Raw genomic sequence first — 17,078 nt, forward strand, 5'->3', positions numbered from 1 at the left:
GCTGAGGTTTGAAAGATGGATGGTGTAGATTATCTTCTTATGTTTTCCTGAAGGCAAAGTTTATTTTTCTTAGTTAATATTATAATAGTGACCCATGCAGAATTTTTCTCTACAGTATTATCATATTTTAACAAAGTTAAATTGCATGTAAATTGGACAAATCCTAGAAGGAAATATGATACTATACACTAAGGACCACAAAGATATTTTTACTTTTTCCCTCAGTAGTTCCATCTGGGAGCCCCAAAGCACAGATGTTTATTGCAACATTTTCCAAGTAGCAAATAGACAAAACCCAGAGAAGAAACTAGGTGTCTAATATTTAGGTCCTAGAATATTATGTACCTTAACATAATAATTATAAATACTTTAGAGAAACTACCTTATAATGTCATAACAGTCTTACAGGATTAATATTAAGTTGAAAGGCATAACAGAAATAAGGTTTAAGTGTCTCTGAGGGCAGGGCCTGAGTGTTATTTGCTGTCACATCTTCGGTGCCTAGGATAGTGGCTGACATGTAGTAGTTGTTCATTAGATACATAATAAATGAAAGATCAACCATTTTATGTTTGGAATTTTGTGTATTATTTTATGAACGAGATCTTAAAGGAAACAGACCAAAATCAAAGTAGATTTGCTGCCATGTTGGAATGGTGGGTGTGTTAAAAAGGTTTTCTTTAATTTTGCAGCATCAACTTTTTAATTTAAAAAATTTTAAATATTGCATTTATGGCTACTCTTGCTTATTGTCTAAATACTATAGTTAGCTCAAATAGTAAATCAGGCTTGGAACCACTGCCTTAAGAGCATGAGTATATTTTAACACATACTCATGAGAAATTATTTTCTTTGCTACTTGTACATTAGCTTATTTATTGTCTGTCTCTCCCCCTCTGCAGTGTAAACTCTGTGCCATCAGGGACCTTGTCTGTTTTTTCACTGCTGTATCTGAAGTGCCTGAATCATAATAGATGCTCGTTAAATATGTGTTGAATGAATAAATGGTATATCTGAATTCAGATATGTTGTATGTGGACTCCAAATTTGTGTGGCATTTTAAATTATTTTTGAACATAGCTTATATGAATATTTTATCACCTGGACAAATGTACTTTTTAGTAATTGTAGTGTTTCTTTTTCAGAGAACGTTACAAGTTCTGCTACCTGACCTTGCTGCCAAAGCAAGCCCTGCAGCTTCTGCTCTCATTCGAACTTTAGGAAAACAATTAAATGTCAATCGTAGAGAGATTTTAATAAATAATTTCAAGTATATTTTTTCCCATTTGGTCTGTTCCTGTTCCAAGGATGAATTAGAACGTGCCCTTCATTATCTAAAGGTAATTGAATATTTGTTTATATTTTACTCTTTTGTTTAAATTAGCATTATAGGAAAGCTGTTGTGACATTCTTATAGGAAATAGAGTGAGTAGTTTGTAGTCTATCCGTAGTTTATAATCTATCCTAGGGTAATATAAGTTCAAATGGTACGTAAATAAGCTTTGCCCTGGGCCAAGGAGAGTATTAAATAGAATTATTCTTTTGTTATATTCTTTGATTGTTTTACCATAATGGTATATGATAGGTAGTCATCCATTCATGGATCAGATTCTCAGCTAATTTCATTTTTTTTTTTTTTAATTTTATTTATTTATTTATTTTTATTTTGGCTGTGCCGGGTCTTAGTTGGGGCATGCGGGATCTTCACTGTGGCATGCAGACTTCCTAGTTGCAGCATGCAGACTTCTTAGTTGTGGCACGTGGGCTTCTTATTTACAGCACACGGACTCTTAGTTGTGGCATGCATGTCGGATCTAGTTCTCCGACCAGGGATCAAACCTGGGACCCCTGCATTGAGAGCATGGAGTCCTTCCCACTGGACCACCAGGGAAGTCCCAGCTAATTTCATTTTAGAATTTATTAATTGATTGGAGCTGTAAAATGACTAATGATATGCAAGTAATTACATCTATTGGAAGAGGCAGTATCCTTCACCTGTAGTACAGTGTTGGCACTGAGTTTAGTTACTTAGTGCTCTGATTACAGTTTGGCCCAGTTTCTTGCTAGTTTTCAAATTTAAAATTATAGCTTGTGCTTCTTTTTTTGGTGTTATAGTAGCAACAATATCTGAGGAATAAGAGGCTGTATGGGAACAAGAGAACCTATCAGATATGCATATGTAACTCTACTCTTTTTCTCTGATGTTAATTTATTTCACGTATTTCATGATATGCCAGCTATAGATCTCTTTCCACATGAGACTTTTTGAATATTGAGTATATTTATTCATTTTGAGAAAGAAAATCTTTATTGTAAAGGTGGAATGATAATAACATTTCAGTGCTTCTTACTACATGCCAGAAATTTTGCTAAACAATTTTTATGGATCATTTCACTTGGATAACTCCTCACAGTTACCCAGTGAGATAAAAGTACTATTTTTCCATTTGATAGTTGAGAAAACTAAGGCAGAGAAAGGTCAGATTAGGTTACTTGTCTAAGTCACAGCACAACTAATAAATGATAAAGCTGGAATTTAGATATCAGCAGTCTGTCCAGAAAGACTGTGCTCTGAGCCACTGATTTTCCTGTCAGGGTTACATTTCCATGAATAATGAGTGAATGACATTTTGAACCTTTATAGAAAACTAGACTCTCTTTTAAAAATTTTATTTCAAAATAAAGTCTGATCACTTGTTTTCATTACCTGTAGCCCATGGCAGACCTACCAGGAGAAATCAAGGTCAGAATCCTTTTCCAATGACTTTTTTATATCATTAGTAATTCTTGTCACCTGATCTAGAGCTCCTGATTAACTAATAGTGTATTAAAATCAGTATACTTATTTCCAAGGTATTAGTATGGAGAAAAAAATTTTTTCTTAAATTTTTGAAATGTGTCTTTGGGTTAGAATGAAACAGAAATTGAACTCGGGAGCCTGTTGAGACAAGATTTCCAAGGACTGCATAATGAACTATTGCTACGTATTGGAGAACACTATCAACAGGTTTTCAATGGTTTGTCAATACTTGCCTCATTTGCATCTAGTGATGATCCATATCAGGGCCCAAGAGATATCACGTCACCCGAACTAATGGTAAGGAATATGTTGTATGGGTTTTTTGCTTGGTTTTTCTCCTTTTTGTAGCTTAATTATGAAATTGGAGAAACAGGTGTTTTATATATTTTCCAAATGCTAGAGATTTATTTAAATTTTCGATTGGGATTTTTATTTTGAAAAGGCTGATGATTTAAATTACATTGTCACAGCATACATATTAGCATTGAAAAATATGCATTTTCATATGATCTTAGACTTTATTTTTTCATTCGGTAAAAATGTTCATTTTTCTTCACCACTTTTTCACTGTAGATTAGAGTGTGTTTGTAGCTCCCCGCGCTACCCCTTCCGTGGCATGACATGCTAACTTTATCACTTCTAACTATATTTAAATCCATTGTTAGATTTAAGATAAGTTAGAAAATATGTTATTCCTTTTTCTTTCCTTGTCTTAAATTCGTATCTGAAATCATCTTACTATTTTATTTCTTCACCTGAAAAAACATAAATCCTGAGGCTTACTATTTTTTATTTTGATTGCTTTCATTCTTTCAAGAGACTCAAATTTTGCTGATATTTTGCTGATATTTTGTCTATCAGCAAAATATCTTGAGAGGTTTCTATCTCTGCTTTCTCATTTCCCATTCATTCTTTAGCTTATTTTAGCCTGACTCTGTTCTAAATATTCTACTGAAATTCTCATCTTAAGGTCAAAAGCAGTCTTCCTGCTATCACATCTAATGGTCACTTCTCTTTTCCTATCTTATTCAGCTTCCAGTAGCATTCAGTACAACTGACCATCCTTTCTTATGTGGCATCTGTGACACTGCATTTTCTTGGTTTTCTTTTTGCTTCACTGTCTACTCATTCTTTATTTTTAATTTATTTTATTGAAGTATAGTTGATTTACAATGTGTTAATTTCTGCTGTATAGCAAAGTGATTCAGTTAACATACATATATTCTTTTTCATAGTCCTTTCCATTATGGTTTATTACAGAATACTGAATATAGTTCCCTGTGCTATACAGTAGGACCTTGTTTATCCATTCTATATATAATAGTTTACATCTGCTAATCCCAAACTCCCAATCTATCCCTCCCCCACCCCCTCCCCCTTGGCAACCACAGGTCTGTTCTCTATGTCTGTGAGTCTGTTTCTGTTTGGTCGATAAAGTTCATTTGTGTCATATTTTAGATTCCACATGTAAGTGATAGCATATGGTATTTGTCTTTCTCTTTCTGACTTATTTCACATAGTATTCACATAGTATGATAATCCCTTGGTTCATCCATGTTGCTACAAATGGTATTATTTCATTCTTTTTTATGGCTGAGTAGGATTCCATTGTATATATGTACCACATCTTTATCCATTCATCTGTTGATTGTCCACTCATTCTTTTTTTTTCTTTTTTTTGTCCACTCATTCTTAATCTTTACTTTATCTACTTTATCCTCTAAATGTTAGATTGGTTCAGTACTGTGTAATTGGGTCTTTTTCTCTATAAATATTCTCTCTTTAAATGAGAAAGAATCTGAATTCATCTGGTCCTGTAATATGATTTACATTTTGATGATTTCATAGTGGAAGTTCTAGTCCAGACCTCTCTTGAGCTTTGGACTTTTGGGCTTATGCAAGTTAGGTCCTGGCAGGAAACAGATGGAATACACAAAAATGTTTCACTGAAAAGAATTTAATGAAGGGACTATTTTCATTGATATGGGCAAGGTTAAGAGAACCAGCATGGAATGTTAAGGAGCCCAGGGACTAGAAACGGCAGAAAACATATGCTCCCCTTAGTCCTGGGCAGGAAGAAATGGCATTACCAGAGCCTGGTTGAGAGCTAGAATCATGGTGTGGGGGAAGGGCTCTCATTGTATATAACCACTGCCAGGGCCACCTCACAACGCAGAGAGAACAGGAAGTATAAATACCACATGCTCTCCTCCTGCCCTTTGTTCCCTTGTTGGTGCCTCCTGTTGACTGAATTTAGTGGGAAGACAGAGGGAAAGATACCTTGAGTGATGAAATCTGGTTAGCCTCCTAGGCACATAGCAAGGCAGGAAAGAGCAGAGAATGGATCTGAGGATGAGGGAAGATGACAGATAGAGACTGTCCAGCTTCCTCTTTGTAATCTCTATTTGTCCGTCTTTTAAACATCTCAATTCCAAACATTACATGTCCGTTAAAAAATCTTTATTTTCCCTTTAACCTGTTTCTCTCACAGTCTTCCCTTCTCAGGAGATGGTACCAGTGTCTACCTAGAAGCTCAGTTGCTTCAAAACCTGGAAGGTATTCATGAGCCCTTCACTTCTTATATCCTTTAAAATTGAGTAGCAACAAGTCCTTCCAAGTCTAGCCCCAAAATATATCTTTCCATCTCTGCCGCCACCACCCTTATACAAGTGACCGTCATCTTTCTCCAGGAATACTATAAAAACCTCCTAACAGTTCTCTCCTATTGCTCTTCCTTTCCTGCATCTTTAATCAGTTATTTACACAGCATTTGAAGTACTCTTCTTACAACTTATACTCACATTATCCCCTGCCTAAATTCCTTCTGTTGTTTTCATTGCTCTTATAAGGCTGTACGTGGTCTGTATATCTTTCCACCCTCATATTGTGCAACCTTTTTTTTTTTTTTGTGGTACGCGGCCTCTCACTGTTGTGGCCTCTCCCGTTGCGGAGCACAGGCTCTGGACGCGCGGGCTCAGCGGCCATGGCTCACGGGTCCAGCCGCTCCGCGGCATGTGGGATCTTCCCGGACTGGGGCACGAACCCGCGTCCCCTGCATCGGCAGGCAGACTCTCAACCACTGCGCCACCAGGGAGGCCCCATATTGTGCAACTTTTATCTTCCTTTCTCCCTGTATTTCAGCATTGTTTTGTTTGTGTTTCTTAAACATGTCAAGTCTTTTCCTGCTTTACAGCCTTTGCAATACGTAGTTTCTTTACTTGGAATATTATCCTGGATCTTTTTCATTCTTTAGATCTCAGAGTTTCCTGATCACCCTATCTAAGTTCCTGATCACCTCATCCCAGTTCTCTCTCATGTGATCACGTTTATTTCTTTATAACACTTATCACAACCTTATGTATGTACTTGTTTAATGTCTTCTTCTCATATCAGTGTCCCATGTAAACTAGTAGGGAGAGCTTATCTCGTACACCTGGCACAGTATTCTAGGCATACATAATAAATATTTGGTGAGTGGCAGATGAACGAACTATTTGTCTAAATATAAGAGCTTTAAAATTAGAATGTTGACACGGACTATGTGAGTATCATCTATATCTGCTTTTCATTTAAGAATGGGCTGGAACCATGCGATTAATGAATTATGGCTTATTAAACCTAAGTTGAGTCTTAATACAAATCAGAAGTTTGTAAATTAAATGTAATTTTAGGCTTTGGTAAAACTGATGATTCTCTGTGCTTTGGAAGAGAAAAAAAGTTTATCCCAACATCTAACCTGGAGAACGTGTTGGACACCTAATTTCCTCTCTACTGTGAGGTAGTGCACACCCTTCTTACTGCCCCCCGACCCCAGCCTGGCAGTGTGTGTAACCTAGAGATACTTAAATTAGGTGCCTCAATGCCAAACAATGCAACTTTCTCCTGGAGTTGGAAAATATTCTAATTGCTACTTCTCCCCAGCCCCCCCGCTTTTTTTTTTGGTCCCTTTTCTTGCCTATACATAAAGATTTTTAAAGAGGGGGAAATTCTTCTTTGCAGAGTACTCACATTCCCAGTTTTTAATAATACTAACTTAAGTTTATTTAACACTTTACTATATTCTAAGGGCTTAACACGTGATATCTTATTTAATCTCTACAACAAACTCTATGCAGTTGGTGCTTTCATTGTCCCATCTTACAGACCCAGAGAAGCTAAGTAACTTATCCAGCATCAAATACTAGGAAGTGTCAAAACTGGGATTCAAACCCAGGTTTGGCTGATTTTAAAGCCCATACCCACTCCTCTAGGACCCTTTTTCAAGAAAGAATTAACCCTGTCCACTTCAGGAGACCCAAAGTGCCATGGACAGTGATACCTAACCTGTAATTGTTGATGCCCAAGGCTTGTACCCCTTTGTTACTATTACATCAGTGGATTTGACCTCTATGTCAGACCTTCATTCTGGCAGGGTACCTATTCCGTAATCAAGTACTTTTTTTTTTCCACCTTAGCTCTAAATGCTCTAGATAAGGACATTCACTTGTCTTTCTCTATTCTTCTTCTCCTTAAGATAAATATCCTCTCCACTCTGGATGCTGACATGAGTCAGATCCTGAAAATCCCACCATAGCTCAACTGTAATTCAAAAGCTTATGATTTTCTCACTGTACAGTACTGTTTAATCATATTTTGATTGTAAATCAGTTTCACTAATTTTTAAAGTATTACATGTGAAAATATATGCTTTGGGAAAAATTTAATTCACCGACTGTTTATTTCCAATATTCTAACGTAGTTAGATAAAATAGAAATAATATAAATAAATTGTTGATTTATGAAATTTGATCTGTATAAAACTTATGTAGTACCTTTTTTATGTGGGTTTTTTTTTTCCCTTAGGCTGATTATTTGCAACCCAAGTTGTTGGGCATCTTGGCCTTTTTTAACATGCAGTTACTGAGCTCCAGTGTTGGCATTGAAGATAAGAAAATGGTAGGTGGTGATAGTTGAGTTGCAAAGTGCCAGAACAGAATTCATATAGAATATGCAGGAGACATGACTTCTCCTTCTAGCTGCAGACATTCAAAGATGAAAAATAATCAAACACATGATATTCTGTGTTCCTGAACAACTCACATAAGCTTTCGGGGAATCTAAAAAGAAAAATTATATCATTTACTGTTCTTTTGTTTATAAGGGACAGAAAACTCACCCAAACTGGCTTAAAGGAATTTGTTGGCTCTGTAACTAAAAGTGTAAGGATAATATAGCTTCGGGCATAGCTTGATTTTGGACACAGTATTCTCAGAATTAATCAGTTAGCTCAAATTCCTTTGGATTGGCTCTAACTTAAGTGCTAGGTGATGGCCCCAACGGCTTCAGGCTCACGTCGTCACAACATCTAGCTCAGTGGGAAGAAAAGAGACCAGCACTCCCTGATAGCTCAAACAGAAGTTGCATTATTGAATGCATTGGCCCAAATTGGTCTCATGTGAGTCATGGCCCATGGTGCTTTTGAATACCAAAAATGTTAAGTTACAGAAAGTAAAGTAACTTCAGTATTTGTCAGTGTATGTTTAAATACATTTGGCACAGTGAAATTTCCTTATGATTGCTGTCACAATTGGTCACCCCTGGAAATTTTTGTCTGTAGATTGGGATAGAATTTTAGGTACTGATTAAATTTCCCTTTTTATTTGTCTCCACTCTTCAGTCAGTAAAATTATAATGAAAGCCCATGAATGGAAGCTTTTATTTCAGTCTGTACTTCCCTTCTCTTAATTAATTAACCTCTAAAAATTTCAGCAACCAATACTTGTCCTTTTGGTGTCAACTGGTAAATTTAATCCCCCAAATAACTTGTATCTATGTGAAATCTTTCTTACTGTTATCCCAAGTGAGAGAATAACCTCAAATCTAAGAATACTAGAGTTAGTTTTAAACCATAAAGAGTTTGCATATTTTGGCACATAGTTAAGGTTGACTGGAGAGTTTCTTTACCTCTTCATTAGAATCTGGAGCTATTCATACAAGTCTGATTCTGTATTCCACCTCAATACAAATGTGTGTATTATTTTCTGAGTATGTCATTAGTTACCTATTTGTTTTATTACTAAATTAGAGCATGTTGAATTTAGTACCATTAGGACAAAAATGCATGTGCTGCATAGCAGTTTGGGATGGATATGAAGAAGATTAAACAGTAGGTATTAGATTCTTAATAAATTGGAAAATTACTGCTTAAGAGGACCATCAGAACCAAAATAACAAATCACCTTCAAAGAGGGAAAAAAAAAAGAACTCAACTCGTGTTTTTCAAATTTATAACTCTTACATAAGCACTTGGACAGAATAAACTGCCAACATTTATTAGACCTTGTGTTGCCAGAGAATACGTACTCTGAGATTAGTGTGGGAAGCACTTGTCCTTAAGGCTCATCTGCTCCTGCCAGCTTCTTTATGGCTTTATTTTGAAACCCTGCTTATTTTATAGGCCTTGAACAGTTTGATGTCTTTGATGAAATTAATGGGACCCAAACATGTCAGTTCTGTGAGGGTGAAGATGATGACCACACTGAGAACTGGCCTTCGATTCAAGGATGATTTTCCTGAATTGTGTTGCAGGTAAATGACTGCCTGAGTTCATTAGATTTTTTGCATTTCCCAATACTAACTTGATTTCTTCATCTCTTTGAGGGAATTTGGGTTCAAACCAGAAATAAGAAATAGTTAAGGTAGAAAGGCTATTTGTATTGAAAAGGGACTGTGTTTCCTTCTTTAAAAACATTTTTCTGTGAAGTATTTTAATATATTGGGAAATAGAATAATATAATGAACCCCTATATACCCGTTTCCCAGCCTCAGTAGTTATCAATATTGTTAATCTTATTTAATCTTTCCACCTCTACCTTTTTTATTGTTACTTGGAATGTTTTAAAGAAAACCCAGTATCATATCATTGTACTTCTAAATATACCTCAGATGTATCTAGAGGATAAGGACATTTAAAAAACTATATAACCATCATAAATTATTATACTTAGCAGAACTAATAGGAATTCCTTAATATTATCTAATTCAGCTTTCCCCAATTGTCTCAAAGATGTTTTTTCCCAAAGATGTTGGTTTGCTTGAATTAGAATCCACATAAGATGCACATGTCACACGTTTGGTTGTTTGACCCCCTAAGTAACTCTTAGAAACAGATTCGTCCCTTAAGTCTCCTCTCCACATTTCTTTTAGGCCACTGAGATTTTGGCGTGTAGGATTTAGCTGATTGCTAATTTAATTTAATTTCAGTAATACTGCTAACAATAAAACTACTGAATGCAGTTTAAGCTTCTGAGAGTTTCTTTTTGTTCTTGACTATATTTTATTGGAGATGTACAGTCAGAATAATATATTTTACTATATTCAAAACCCTGTGATAAACCATAATGGAAAAGAATATTAGAAAGAATTTTAAAAAATAATATGTTTTAAAGTCATGTGAAAGAATTCTTTCCTATATAGCTGTGCCATCTACTTGGTATTATTAGGTTCAATTTAAGTTTGCTTAAAATTTTTAGAGGTTGCTTTTTCCTTCTATTTTATTTAATTTAAAAATCATATAAAGCATTTACTTTGTCCCAAATTCAAATTTATGTAACAAGTAACACTCAGAGAATCTAGCCTTCATTCCTGAATTGCTAAAAATAGATGTGTCTATTTTTATTAATTTTTGTATAATCCCCCCCTTTCTAAAAGTATAAGCAAATGCACACTTACTCACAGATACTTTTTTTTTCATGTTAACCCTGCACCAAAAGGTAGCATATTATAAGCATTGTTTTTCACCTTGCTTTTTTTGACTTAGTGTATTACAGAGATCATTCTATTTGAGTATACAGTACTGATCTTTATTCCATTTTTACAGCTGCCTTGTAATCTTTTTGCTTGTATGTATCATTGTTTGTTCATCTAATAATTAACTGATGGAGCTCTGCAAATAATAAAAATGATGTGACTTTTAACTTTTGTTTTTTCACATAGGGCTTGGGACTGCTTTGTTCGTTGCCTGGATCACGCTTATCTAGGCTCCCTTCTCAGTCATGTAATAGTAGCTTTGTTACCTCTCATACACATCCAGCCTAAAGAAACTGCAGCTATATTTCACTACCTCATAATTGAAAACAGGTATTGTAAGTGAAATTAATAAAGATAACAGCTTTCTATTATTGCATTTTTATGTCTAAATGAAATTAATAAAGATAACAGCTTTCTATTACTGCATTTTTGTGTCTCAGGGTATTAAGGTTACTGTTGGTAGTGTGGAACTGTTCACATTCTTTTTAATTTAGAGTCCGTTAATAAACAGAAGTAATTGACATGCTTTAAGTCAGTACATACCAAACTGACACTCTTTCAGTTGTGACATGGCTTTTATTATTATTATATTTTAAGCTTAGTTGTTAGTATGTCAGTAACTCAAAATTATTTTTCATCAATTTTGAAAGGGGTGAGACTAATATTACCTTTCTTCTCACAGTTAAAAGGCAGACAATTGAATGCATGAGAAAGATTAGGAGAGCTAATAACTTTTTTTCTACAGCTTACCTTAGTTGAAACCCTTATTACTTCATTGCATTAACCAGCCTCCCTTCCTTTAAGCTTTTATTATGTTTCTTCATATTGTTCATATTTTAAAACATCTCTTTATCTGTATCATTTCAGCGTGCAGAGACACTCTGTGTTTCTCTGCTTCCTAGCTGATAAATTCCAAATTGTTTATTTTGATATTCAAGGCTTTCTAAAATCTGGCCACATCTTATTTCTTAAAATCATTTCCCAAGATTTTTCAAAGCAGATATTAGGCTGTAGCCAATCCAGACTGCTAATGCAAGAATATACATTACTCCTTCCCATTTTTATTTTTCACTCAGGCTGCTTTTTAGCCTGGAATGTCTTTCTATACACTGAAATTTTTTTTGTCCATTTTTACACATACTGTTGTATGTCATAGTTACTTCTGAAAAATTAGGATTTAAGTACTATTTATTTACTTACTTATCCTTATTCTGTTGCAGTTCCATTAATCATTTTCTGTAACTGTTCAGTCGGAGAAAATACAGAAGAAAAGGTTAATGGAGTTTTTTTCCAATTAAAATACTCTTATTTTTGGTATTTTGTACATAATGGAACAATATAATCACTGATCTAGATCACTTTTTAAATACCTTTTGGATTATTAAGCAAATAGCATATCTTTGCTGTTTATTTTAGAGGAATTATTTCTCTGCCTTTTCATATAATAAAAAAATTCTCTTTCACTCTGCCAGATAGAAGACCTTAAGCTCTCTGAGTGAAGGAGTTACCGCAGCTTTCTTTATTTTTACATCCCCAGTTTCTAGCAAATAGTAGCACACAGTAGTTACTTAATACCTGTTTGTTGCATGAGTTAATGAAGACTAGAATTTAGAAACACTTTTATTTGGACCCAGAAATATTAGGGCTTTATATTTGAAGCAAGTTAAAAATTGCAGCCTCAGTAAGAATTACTTACGTATTTTTCTCTAGTATATCTTTGTGAGAATTTGTGTTTTGGGGTTGGGTTTGTATTGCCGCATTATAAACCACTCCAAAACCTAGTGTCTTAAAACAACAAGCATTTTTATTTACTGATGATTTTGCAGTCTGGGCTGGGTTCAGCTGGTCAGTTCCTTGGCTGTTGTTACCAATGGTCATTGCAGTCAGCCAGCAGGTAGACTTGGCTGGGCTTCTCCCTCTTTCATTTAGTCTCAGAGCTTCTCTCTGTCTCCATGTAACCTGCCTCTGATGGTAGGCAGACTTCTTACATGGTGACTCAGGACTCTCATGAGGACAAAACCAGAAGCTTCCAGACCTTTTTAACACTTAGACCCCAAATAGGCCCAACATCTCTTCTGCCACATTCTGTTTTTTAAAGCAAGTCACACACCTAGCCCAAATTGAAGGTGAAATGACTACACAAAGGAGTATATACCAAGACATAGAGATTATTCAGGGCCACCAATGTAGCAGACTGCCACAGGGTGATTTTGTTAGATTTGATTATTTGTCACTATTACCTGAGAATCCTAGACATGGTTAGGAAAAATAATTTGCATGTCAACAGTCAACTAGCACTTTCAAGTGTGAATTAAGTTGGCCTTAGTTTCAACCTCTGCTTTGTGTTTTTTTTAATTTCATATTTGGCAAGTAATTCTTTTTCTTCCACCTAACTATTAGGGATGCTGTACAAGACTTTCTTCATGAAATATATTTTTTACCTGATCATCCAGAATTAAAAAAAATAAAAGCAGTTCTACAGGAATACAGAAAGGTATTTAATTTTTTATGTATGGTTTAGGAGATCATTGATACAAAATTATCCCTGAGTTCCAGAGCACTGAGTAGAGATTCTTTAGAATCATATCTAAGGATATTATAGTCATATTCTGGTGGGTAATTTCTGATGACTAGATAATCCTATCTTGAGTCCATGATTTTTAGAAGGAAGTTTTCATCTAGATCAAAGATGTAATAGGATTAGATAGAACAGAGAGCAAAGGATACAGTTCTTATGCCTTTACTACCCAGATCACTATGTTCTTACTTACAGTCCCTAAAAGAAGTGACTGTAGCTGTATACTCTGAGTAAAGAAAAAAAGCTGTGGGAGGATTCCAATTTTTTTGTGCTACAAACCATGTTATGGGAGTGTCAGATCTGATTCTGAGCTTAGATCTGATTACAAGGGGAATCATCTGTAGTTCCAACATCCTGAAGTTCAGTGAACTCTCTGAAATTATAAAAATATTAGTGATGATTCCATAGAATTTTAGGGCAGGAAGTGGGATACCTGACCTTGGGTCAGAATAGCAGATGTATTGACTACAGATCGCAAGATTGATTCTGAAGACTTTATATGCTTTTTTACTGGGTAAATCATCAGTCATAAGAAAGTAAGTCAAAATAAGGGGTGAATTATCTGCTTAATCTGTAGACCTCGTTCAAGGCTATTGTGTAGCCCTTTGTAAATTAAGGGAAACTTGCCTTTCTTACCAAGAAGGATTTATTTTGGATAAGTAAAGTCTTTAGTTGAAATAAAATTTTTCTCCAGATCTAAAGATTTTTGAATGAAATCCCTTTCCCTGAGAATTACTAAAAGTTCATATGCTATACAAAGGAAGAGATAGAAATTATTTTTTAAAACTGCTTTCAATTGGGGTACAGCTTAACTACTTTAATGGTAACTATGTAGGAAATACAGGCCTTCTGAAATGGTTCCTGAAGTGGTTAATTGATAAGGTGTATCTCTCTGTGCTCTTTATATAGGAGACCTCTGAGAGTACTGATCTTCAGACAACTCTTCAGCTATCAATGAAAGCAATTCAACATGAAAATGTAGATGTTCGTATTCATGCTCTTACAAGCTTGAAGGAAACCTTGTATAAAAATCAGGTATACCAAGATATAATTAAAGAGCTATAGAAAAGAAAGGTTGGAAGTTTAAAGAAAAGATGACCGATTGGTGTATTTGCTTGAGATTCAGTAGGTTCAATGAAAGAAGTGATTTTTATTTTACCAAGATTATCGATATGACTTAGAATCAGTAATTCATGAGATACCCTTTGAGGCTGAAGAGCTTTGCATATTTTTTTGTTGTTTTTGAATTGTCATGATTTGGCGGTTATATTTTAGGTTTACTGCATCTTCCTGAGGAAGGGTTGTTTGTGTTTGTACAGCAGCAGTTTTTGTGAGTTTTCTCATATAACTTCCTGTAGCTATCTTTCGTATACAATTTCAGTAATTATGCCATTTTACATTTTGATGGAATTAACTGTGTTTTAATGAAGCTAAATTTTTAAATTTCCTTTTTTATGGGACCATGAACTTTATTCTTTTCCTTGTCAGCATAATGTAGATTATCCCTAACCTTGGTAAGAGTGAGAATTGGTATTTAAAATACCAGATCACTATAGACTATAAATCATAAAGTGGAAAAATTTTAAATGAGGTATTCATTTTTGCATATCAAGAACCCATATGATGGGTCTTCCCTGGTGGGCCAATGGTTAAGACTTCGCCTTCCAATGCATGGGGTGCGGGTTCAATCCCTGGTTAGGGAGCTAAAATCCCACATGCCTTGTGGCCAAAAAACCAAAACATAAAACAGAAGCAATATTGTAACAAATTCAGTAAAGACTTTAAAAATGGTCTACATCAAAAAAAATCTTAGGGCTTCCCTGGTGGCACAGTGGTTGAGAGTCCGCCTGCTGATGCAGGGGACACGGGTTTGTGCCCCGGTCCCGGAGGATCCCACATGCCGCGGAGGCCGCTGAGCCTGCGCTCCACAATGGGAGAGGCCACAACAGTGAGAGGCCCGCGTACCGCAAAAAAAAAAAAATCTTAAAAAAAGGAAAAAGAACCCATATGATAAGATATGAGAGCCTAAGACCCTCGGGAGTTACTGAATTGCAAAACTGTGTTATATTTGTTTTCATGATAGAAGGAAGCATTTACTTAGGACAAAAGATATACATGATGGTAACAAGTACATGCTTCAGAGTCAGTGCACTTGTGTAACCAGTGTGGGAAACAGCCAACATGGAGATGATCCTACCACATGTGAGGAGCCTTGAATCTCCTTCACTGTAGGTTTCACACCCTCCTAACTTTAGATCTAGATTATCAGTAGATAATACAGTCAGTATACTGGCCCAAAACACTAGGAAAAAAGAGAGAAGGAAATGGTTTCTTTTCCAACTATAGCAAGAAGGTAACATCAAAGTTGAAAGCAGTTCAGTTAAGTTCTTGAATAGTGCTATCCAAAAGAATTTTTGGCGAGGATGGAAATGTTCTGCACCACATTGTATAAGTATTGCAGCCACTAGCCACATGTGGCTCTCTGGAGCACTTGAAATGTATGATTGAAGAACTGAATTTTTTATTTTATTTAATTTTGCTTAATTTAAATTTAAACAGCTGCATGTGGATAGTGGCTATCTTATTGGACTATCTTAGTGCAGCTCTAGAAGAACCTACAGCAATAACCAGAGTAGGAAAATGATGTAAGATAACAGGGTTAGAGATCAAGAGAGTCTTTGTAGCGATGCTGTGAGAGTCCGTGAAAGAACAAACACAAAAGATATTCTTTTAAAAGTTCAAATCTTAGCCACAGAGAAAGGAAAAGATACTTTAGGAGTGCATTGAAAGACAGTGTTTATCTAAAAATAGATCTAAAGTTGTATAACTGTATAAACAAATAATTTGGTATAATGTAGTAATAAAGCACACTTAAAGATGGTTTGACAGTTAATAAGGTGACGGCTAATGTAGCCTTGGATGCGTAACTATTTTGATGGACTGACCTTGCAAAAGTGCTGTACTCTAGGGTAGTCACCAGAGGCTCATTGACATTAAAGAAATGACAGCTTCTACTCCTTACTTTTAAGGAGGAATATACATTTTTGAAGGAATAGAGGGCAGCTAAGCTCAGTGGATAGCAGAAAAATTTAACTTATGTGTCAAAAAAAATCAGGCTATAGATCAAACTAAGCAACCGTATAACCACTTTATGAAAATTGATGCTGTTCAGGTTGAAGTGAATCCCTATGGTAAAATCCCAGAAGGACAAGTTGTTTGTGTTGAGACCAAAATAAACTTGGATGACAATGCAGAATAAATAATAAAAAGATATATTTACTAATAATTAAAAATCTGAGAATGAGCCCATTGAAAATAAAGCTGCTAGGGACTTCCAAGTTATCCTGGGATAATGGTGGATGTCTAAATGTGAATCTCTGTATACCCTGCAAAACGTCATAAATAGCAAAAAGGAGAGCAAATAAAACCACACATAAGTCACACCTTCAGCACAACTGTGAGACTGAGAATACTATGAACTTCAAATTACATGTAATCAGCAGAGCTATCTCTGGAGCTCATGCCACAAGCTTGTGTCGAGAGCAGTTAGATTCCGAGGAGACCCTATGAAAAAAAAGTGGACTGAAGGAACTATGGATGATGATAAAGCAAAGACAAAATCACCAACCGAGACGATCCCACTCTAGGTGCAACGATACTGAAAGTTGGCCTAAGATGTGGTACATCAGAGAATTGGTTATGGGGAAGGTACTTGAAAGTGTGTAGACCCTAAGGTTGCAGTCTTTGGAAGCTATTATCTCTGGGGAGAAGTAAAAGAATAGGTAGGGGAAGGCACTTTTTGGAGACAGTAGTAAACAGAAGGAAGAAAGTAAGAGAGAGAATGTTAAGGGTCCTGCAGAAATAAAAAGAAATCCACAAAATCAAAGATATACCTCCCCATACTACTCTCCT

At 35.5% G+C, this 17,078-nt stretch overlaps 1 protein-coding gene across 3 annotated transcripts in view; it reads left to right on the forward strand.

Moving 5' to 3' along the window:
- The window catches only part of ATR (ATR checkpoint kinase), a 103,365-nt gene that overhangs the window by 23,554 nt on the left and 62,733 nt on the right, over positions 1 to 17,078 (forward strand). For 2 of the 3 annotated variants that reach the window (XM_022582664.3, XM_089911045.1), the window contains 8 exons: positions 1,146 to 1,340; positions 2,714 to 2,743; positions 2,912 to 3,097; positions 7,643 to 7,735; positions 9,237 to 9,367; positions 10,775 to 10,918; positions 12,989 to 13,082; positions 14,076 to 14,201. In XM_022582664.3, the coding sequence (XP_022438372.1) occupies positions 1,146 to 1,340; positions 2,714 to 2,743; positions 2,912 to 3,097; positions 7,643 to 7,735; positions 9,237 to 9,367; positions 10,775 to 10,918; positions 12,989 to 13,082; positions 14,076 to 14,201 (999 nt within the window). The remainder of the gene's footprint in view (positions 1 to 1,145; positions 1,341 to 2,713; positions 2,744 to 2,911; positions 3,098 to 7,642; positions 7,736 to 9,236; positions 9,368 to 10,774; positions 10,919 to 12,988; positions 13,083 to 14,075; positions 14,202 to 17,078) is intronic. The other variant, XM_022582665.2, reaches the window with a different exon arrangement.

This window comes from Delphinapterus leucas, chromosome 4 (assembly GCF_059928025.1).
Source record: "Delphinapterus leucas isolate spDelLeu-1000000601 "Yukka" chromosome 4, BTC_Dleu_Yukka2, whole genome shotgun sequence".
Classification (NCBI taxonomy): Eukaryota; Metazoa; Chordata; class Mammalia; order Artiodactyla; family Monodontidae; genus Delphinapterus; species Delphinapterus leucas.